This window comes from Meleagris gallopavo, chromosome Z (assembly GCF_000146605.3).
Source record: "Meleagris gallopavo isolate NT-WF06-2002-E0010 breed Aviagen turkey brand Nicholas breeding stock chromosome Z, Turkey_5.1, whole genome shotgun sequence".
In the NCBI taxonomy this organism is placed as follows: Eukaryota; Metazoa; Chordata; class Aves; order Galliformes; family Phasianidae; genus Meleagris; species Meleagris gallopavo.
This window is the reverse complement of record NC_015041.2, coordinates 18,527,020-18,534,274: the sequence shown is the minus strand read 5'-3', so window position 1 is coordinate 18,534,274 and position 7,255 is coordinate 18,527,020. Positions and strand designations below refer to the sequence as shown.

Genomic DNA, 7,255 nt, shown 5'->3' with positions numbered 1-7,255 from the left:
CCCGCGGCGGCTGCACGTGTGCGCGGTGCGGAGCGGCGCCGCCATGCCTAAAGTAAAGGGAAAGAAGCGGCCGCGGCAGCAGCTCCAGGAGGGCCGCGCCAATGGTGAGTGCGGGCCGGGCTGTCGACGCGGGGACGCGTCGGAGGGTTTGTGGGCTTAATGGAGAAAACGCCCGCGTTTTGCCGCGGCTCCTGGTCGGGCTGGCGCGGGGCGCGAGCTGTCGGTCTGGCTTTGCCGCAGGTATCTTGTTCAACACCGGCGCCGGGCAGCACATCCTGAAGAACCCCCTCGTCGTCAACAGCATCATCGAAAAGGTGCGTGCCCCAGGGCGTTGTCCGTGTGCTCGCGGCGCCGCTGGGCAGTCGGGTGTTTGCGCGGAACCCGAACAGTTCTGCCATCCCGAGGTGTTCAGCTCACAGCGTCTCAGCGGTGCCTTCCCTCTTAGGAGAGGGTGAGAGTGCTGGGACTGATCAGCCTGCAGATGAGGAGGCAGATCCCCTTCTTACAGATCTCCAGAAGCGGCCTGGAAGTGGGCCTGGGCACTCTGCTCAGGTTGAACCAGATGGACCCACAGAGCTTTGCCAGCCTCAGCCCATCTGGGGTTCTGTGAAAGTAAATGGTGAGGCTGTGCTGGTGTGGGTGCGTGTGACAGGGGAAGTGAGTGCCCACCGTGCCTGCTGCACCTAACAGCTGTCTGTCGGAGAGCTGAGAAGTTCTTTCAGCATGCTGTTAGGGCATCATCTGAGGGAAGTGATCAACTTCAGAGTTGGGCTCAGGAGCAGAAGGAATTTTTGCTTTAAAAGCACACTTCGATACATTTTTATTTTCTACGTCCTTTTTATGGTTGCGGAGATGCCTTTCTGTACTGTATTTCTTAAATTTTACTGTATTTCTTAAAAATGGTGGCTGCGTGCTTACTTTTCTGTATTCATCTATGCACCACTTAATTAAATTGTAGGACATTCTTGTTTTCACTGTTTACCTCCCTTCTCTTTCTAGAGTACATTTATATTTCTCTGTTAGTTCAGTTCATGCTTTTACTGAGCTGCACATACCTTCCATTTTAAAATTGAATGACTGCTAGAAGTTTGTTTTAGAAAAATACTGAGATGCTATTTATTCTTAGGCTGCATTGCGGCGTACAGATATTGTTCTGGAAGTAGGCCCTGGAACCGGTAACCTGACCGTAAAGATGTTAGAGAAAGTGAAAAAAGTAAGTGTGGATTTCCTACTGTACTTAAATCATGTTATGGCTTAGACTATGGCAAACAGAAGGGTCCTTTGCTGTCTCATCCAGGTAAGTAGAACTACCTGATTTATATTTTTCTCAACACTCATAATTCCAGTGAATTTTTGTCTGTGTAATTCATGTATGTTTTTGTCAAACTATATTGCTATTATCAATTTATTTTGTATCTCTTGCATGTCAAAGTGTAATGCAGGTGTCCTAAAAACGAGCTCAGCGATGCCAGAAACCTGTGGAGCAGAAGGACAAAAGCTCACTTGATCTTGATTTTCAGTAAGAATACAGACTGTGAAAGCGGAGCTTCACAATCCTTCTGACTTTCTGGGTTTTAAACAGGGATACCTGGGTTACCACAGGGATAACTGTCTTGTGACGTTCATAGCGACGTCGCTTTTTGATCCTTCGATGTCTGCTCTTCCTATCATTGTGAAGCAGAATTCACCAAGCGTTGGATTGTTCACCCACTAATAGGGAATGTCAGCTGGGATTAGGCCATCGTGCGACAGGCAGGGAAAAAAAACACATAGCCTGATGGAAATGTTGAAGAGCTGCTTAATCCTGTAGCAACGCTTGCTTCCACCTGTTTTACAATTGTAATTTTAGACCCAATCGGAAGTTCATATGAAGCTTTGCAAATATATACATTATTTTCAGGTTATTGCTTGTGAAATTGATCCCAGACTTGTGGGTGAACTTCAGAAAAGAGTCCAAGGCACGTAAGTATCAATTGTGGAAATTACGTGAACTTAAAAGCAGTGGAGCTGCTTTGGCAAACACTCTAGCAGCATGCTTATTTGAAGGTAACCCCAGTGTACTTTTCTTTAGGTGTCTGGCAAACAAACTTGAAATCAAGGTTGGAGATGTCTTGAAAACAGACTTACCATTCTTTGATGCGTGTGTAGCCAACTTGCCTTACCAGGTATAGACTAAACAACGTGACAGATTTTTTTTTCATGATTGCTGGGAAGTTGTACTGATGTTACTACTCTTTTCCTCAGATTTCTTCACCGTTTGTTTTCAAGTTATTGCTTCATAGACCCTTTTTCAGGTATGTGAAAAAGCAGTGCTCTAGATTGCCTGATAGAAGAAAAAGCCTCCTACTTTCTTTGTTTTTTGTATTGTGGAAACTACTACTGCCTGTAGATCAGTTAATGTCAATATGTTGTACACAAGGAGGTGATTTAGTCTTGGGGTAGGTAGGTGTCCAACTGACGAAAACAAGAATTTCTCCTGTTTGCACTAGAATTGCCACTGATTGTTATTCCAGGGATAAGCAGCGCATAGTAAGATTTCAAATGCTTTCCTACATTAGGCAGTAAGGTTGATAAGGGTAGAATTGAAGCCATGACATTTCCAATTGTCCGTAAGGTGTAAAAATGTAGCTGACCAGGTACTTCTGTGTGTTGTTCAGTATGTCGTTGACAAACTAGTTTTAGTGATGTTTACTGGTCGGTTTTTGGAGTTAGAGAACTTGGCTTTGAAAGATTTGTCATAGAAATACTCAGAGTTATTTGTTAGTCAAACACAAAACTCTGAGATTAGTTTCTGTCTCTTTGATCTTCATCCACTTGAAATAATCAAACTCTGTAGTAGCTCTGAAAGAATTTGACTGATTTCACTGAGTTTTTTTTGAACAGTTCAAGCTAATTAAGCAAGTGTGTGCACTGCTTTAAGTGCTGAGGGGGAAAAAGATGTGTTTTCTAACTGCTAGTTGACTTTTGACTTAAAAGTTGATAAAAGTTAGAATTTGTCATTTTTGTTTCTCCTAGGTGTGCAATACTTATGTTCCAAAGAGAATTTGCACTTCGTTTGGTTGCAAAACCAGGAAGTAAGCTGTACTGCAGACTTTCTATTAATACTCAGTTATTAGCTCGAGTGGACCATCTGATGAAGGTATGCATTACATAACAAAGCTGTTGAAGAGAAAACTATGTTTCTATGAATGTGAAGATGTGCAGATTAATCATGCAGCTGCTTAACTTCTACCAGGTTGGAAAAAATAACTTCAAGCCACCTCCTAAAGTTGAATCCAGTGTTGTCAGAATAGAGCCAAAGAACCCACCACCGCCCATCAACTTCCAGGTGAGCATCATATGCTCTACTAACAATCTAACATACTACTTATTATCTTGCATGCAAGACGAGGTGATCCAAGACAGCCAGCATAACTTGTCCAAGGGCTAGTTGAGTGGAATTCTAGGAAGGAGTGACAGCATCAATGGACAAAGGAAGGGGAATGATGTCATCTTCCTGAACTTCTGCAAGGCCTTTGACGTGCTATCACACCACATTCTTATGTATAGATTGGGAAGATGTAGATTTGAAAGGTGACCTATTCAGTGAAAAAATTGGTTGTATAGTTGCAGACAGAAGGTTGTGGTCAGCAGGTCTGTGTTCAGATAGAGGCTGGTGATGAGTGGTCTTCCCCCAGGATCTTGGGATGAGTGTTCTTCAACATCTTTATCAACGATCTAGAAAGTAGGTTTCAGTGTACCCTCAAACAGATTTGCAGATGACTGAGCTGAGTGGTGCAGTTGATACAACAGAAGGAAGGGATGCCATCCAGGGGGGCCTGGAGAGGCTTGAAAAGTGGACCTTTGTGAACCTAAAGAAGTTCAACAAGGCCAAGTTCAAGGTGTTTCACTTGGGTTATGGCAATTGCAGATATGTGTATATAATGAGAACTCTTTGAGAACAGCCCTGCAGAGAGGAGGAAATTTAGGTTAGATGTTAAGAAATTCTTTACTCAGAGGGCAGTGAGGCACTGGTACAGGCTTCCTGGAGAAGCTGTGTGTGTCGCATCTAAGGAGATGTTACAGACCATGTTGGCTGGGGCCTTTAGGTAACCAATGTCATGGAAGTTGTCCTTGCTTATGGCAGGTGAGTCGGAACTATGTGATCTTTAATGTCCATTTCAACGTAAGTCATTCTATGATTCTGTTTCTAACAAGACTGAGATAATAACTCCGTATCACCTGGGGAGTTGCAACTCATAATGTACCTTTCATAGTGCTTCAACAGAAATTCTTCTGGCTGATGACTTCGTTGTTTATGATAAGAAGAGTGTCTTCAGATCACTCTTCACAGTCGCAGAAGATAGATGCTACAAGATAGTATTTTTGGAGTTGATTTTTGAAATACTTTGATCTTAAAGACTTTTTCAGCCTTGTCCAGCGCTATCCAAATATTCTTGGAAGTGTCTTGCATCTTCAGCACTTAAAAATTTGTCTGGAAGTCCTGGCCACAGGAAAGAGCAAGTGGTTTTATTGGGTGAAGTGTTTTTTTTTAATCCTCAGCTTGTATTACTTTGTCCAAGATTGTATGAGTTTTCATGAAATTCCTAAGAAAGATACTCTCCTGAAAGATCATTTAGTATTGCAAAATTATCAAGTGTTTGTTTCTGATTGTAGCAGCTGTATTTTCCTTTCAGTAAATATTGTACACTTCAATTTCAGGAGTGGGATGGTCTGGTAAGGATAGCCTTTGTTAGGAAAAACAAGACACTCTCTGCAGCCTTCAAGTAAGTAACTTCTGTTCGAGAAAAATTTTTCGAAGTTTGAGAGTTCATCTAATTCACCATTCACTTTGTGAAAATGCCTGGCAGTGTTAAATGCATGCCATCAGAGTCTGGGATAAATTTTGAAGGAGGGTTTATACTGAGGTCACAAACTCTTACAAAATGAAACTTTTAGGAGAAAACTCTTTAACAGGCATCTGTTTAAAAAGAACAACTCTATGTAATCATTAGTTTATTTTTATAGTAAAGTCTAACAGGCAAAAAACTAAAGATCAGCTTTCATTCTAGATTTACATTTCTTTAGGTCAAGTGCTGTAGAGCAGTTGCTGGATCACAATTACCGAATTCATTGTTCCTTACATAATGCAGTAAGTTCCTTTTTAATATATTAAATTTTAAGCATGTGTGTTGTGACCTAAATTCTAGTATTGTAAGAATAAAAAAATCACAGTGGAAAGGCTCAACATGCAAAAGCATGTCTGAGATGGTCTTGGGAAGGGAGGAATTTAACTTTTTTCTTAAAGAAAAATCCGAAACTGTTACTAAGTTGCAGTGAAAAAAAAAATAAATAAATCTGAGGACATTGTTAATACAGTGGCTGTGCATGTCTCAAGGGCTGACCTCACAGCCTGCTAAGAAAACTTTGTGTCAGATTAGCAATACTGTTAGTGATTCATTTATAGCAAATGAGCTAAAGTATAATTTCAGACACAAGAATACAGTAATCCATAGGAAAAAAAATATACAGCTTACATTGCTTAAAAGAAGTCTTTTAGAAGCAGGGAAATAATAAGATAATTAATATTTTTCTGTGTTTTGACTAGAAAAGTAATTTGAATCCTATTTTCCATTGACAGGAAATACCTGAAAATTTCAAAATATCAGAGAAAATACAGACAGTCCTAAAAGATACAGGTTACTCTGAAAAACGAGCCCGCTCCATGGATATAGATGATTTCATTCGGTAATTCTTTTATGTCTTCCTTTTAAGCTTCTTCAAATTCCACCTGCTTCTATACCTATGCCGAACAGATTACTATTGGGTCACATAGGAAAAGTAGTATCCCTGCATTCCACTGAATGCCAGACACTCTTTTCTTTCCAATCTGAACATGAAGCACTTAAACTCTATATGTATATTAACTGCTGTTTACAGTATTCGTAAGCAACTAGATAAAGATCCCTACTCCTGTAATGTCTGTACTAAGCTCTTCTACATCTCTTCTAAAAATGTCTCTAGTAGCATAATTGCCTAATGTCAAGGCTTGCACAGCCCTTACTTATTTTTCAGGATTGGGCCTTAATCCATACAATCATTTGGAAATATTTGTCATTTCCTGCTATATTGTGCTCTATCTGCTGACTATTAACTTTAAGTTGGAACAAGAATCATCTAAAATTCCTGCTTGTTTGTCAGTGTAACAGTCAATGCTGTTACTGCTCTTTACAGAGATGTAGAAAACCTGGTAGGATGCAACGTAAATAACTGCACTGGAAATGTACCTGTATCTCTAAAGTGGCAAACTTAGTAGTAACTTCCAGTATAAGCTGTGTAACAATTCTTTCTTGTATTTAATTATGGATGCTTTCGTGCTGTCTTGAATGTTTGCCACTAAGCATGTCTTAGAAATGACTTAATCTGCCACATATATCAGTAGAAATTGTGACATGAATATTTCACTTTTTTCAGACTTTTGCATGGCTTCAACTCAGAAGGCATCCATTTCTCATAGGCTTTACCTGAAGACTGAAAGATCTCCTGTGCTTGCTTCTGTAAGCCTTATCTAATCCCACGTGACTGAAAAGGGAGAAGCTCCTCTCAAGTAACAGAGTACAGCGTTCACATTTTGGTTCCTAGTAAGATGTGCTATTTTATCACAGACAGCAGAAGAGAAGATACTACTCCATATTTTAAAAGCATTCAGTTCGTTCATGGCTGAAGCGCTGGACTTCCACACAAAACTGTATTTTTCAATATACTCAGTGACACGGGGATTGATACTGCCATAACTGAAATCTGTATTTCTGATCATGAACTTCATTTCAGTATCTTTCTACAATATGGTATAATCTGATTTGGCAACAAAAACAGATTTGTAGGAATTCCTGTTAAATGTTTCCTTTTGATTTGAAATGACCACCATTTGTCCTCCAGGAGCCAATGGCATTTCAAGTCCATTAGCAACTTAGTACTGTTAAGGAAATCCCATTAAGTGTTTTTCAGCTTTTATGGGCATTGTATGAGTTATCATCACTGAGGCACCTAATGCCGATGTTGTTTCCTTTACCACCTATCTTAGTGCTTTTGAATCTTTGTGGGAATTGGCAGAAAATTACCAGCTGACCGGCAGTCTTAATGCATGGCCAGAATCTACAGATTTTTGTTTTAGTCTACCGTCTTGTGGGATAGATGAGTGCACAATGAGGTGGGTTGAGAACTGGCTGACTGGTAGAGCACAGGGAGTCATCGTTTGCGGTGCAGAGTCCGGTTG

At 40.6% G+C, this 7,255-nt stretch overlaps 1 protein-coding gene across 1 annotated transcript; it reads left to right on the top strand.

Annotated features, from left to right (window-relative positions):
* The first annotated feature begins 6 nt into the window (after window positions 1–6).
* Window positions 7–7,050, top strand: DIMT1 (DIMT1 rRNA methyltransferase and ribosome maturation factor). Its single transcript, XM_010725465.2, has 12 exons — window positions 7–104; window positions 241–314; window positions 1,127–1,213; window positions 1,901–1,962; window positions 2,072–2,165; window positions 2,245–2,294; window positions 3,016–3,139; window positions 3,236–3,328; window positions 4,702–4,766; window positions 5,068–5,131; window positions 5,621–5,727; window positions 6,454–7,050. Exons 1-12 carry the CDS (start codon window positions 44–46, stop codon window positions 6,494–6,496), a joined length of 924 nt encoding a protein of 307 aa, XP_010723767.1. The 5' UTR covers window positions 7–43; the 3' UTR covers window positions 6,497–7,050.
* Window positions 7,051–7,255: the final 205 nt, after the last annotated feature.

What these genes read in the sequence shown, in the direction of transcription:
- DIMT1 (XM_010725465.2), top strand. Translation starts at nt 44, where the DNA reads ATGCCTAAAGTAAAGGGAAAGAAGCGGCCGCGGCAGCAGCTCCAGGAG. An exon ending in CACCGCCCATCAACTTCCAG is followed by an intron (nt 3,329 to 4,701) that starts GTGAGCATCATA and finishes CTTCAATTTCAG; the next exon opens with GAGTGGGATGGTCTGGTAAG. An exon ending in ACACTCTCTGCAGCCTTCAA is followed by an intron (nt 4,767 to 5,067) that starts GTAAGTAACTTC and finishes ACATTTCTTTAG; the next exon opens with GTCAAGTGCTGTAGAGCAGT.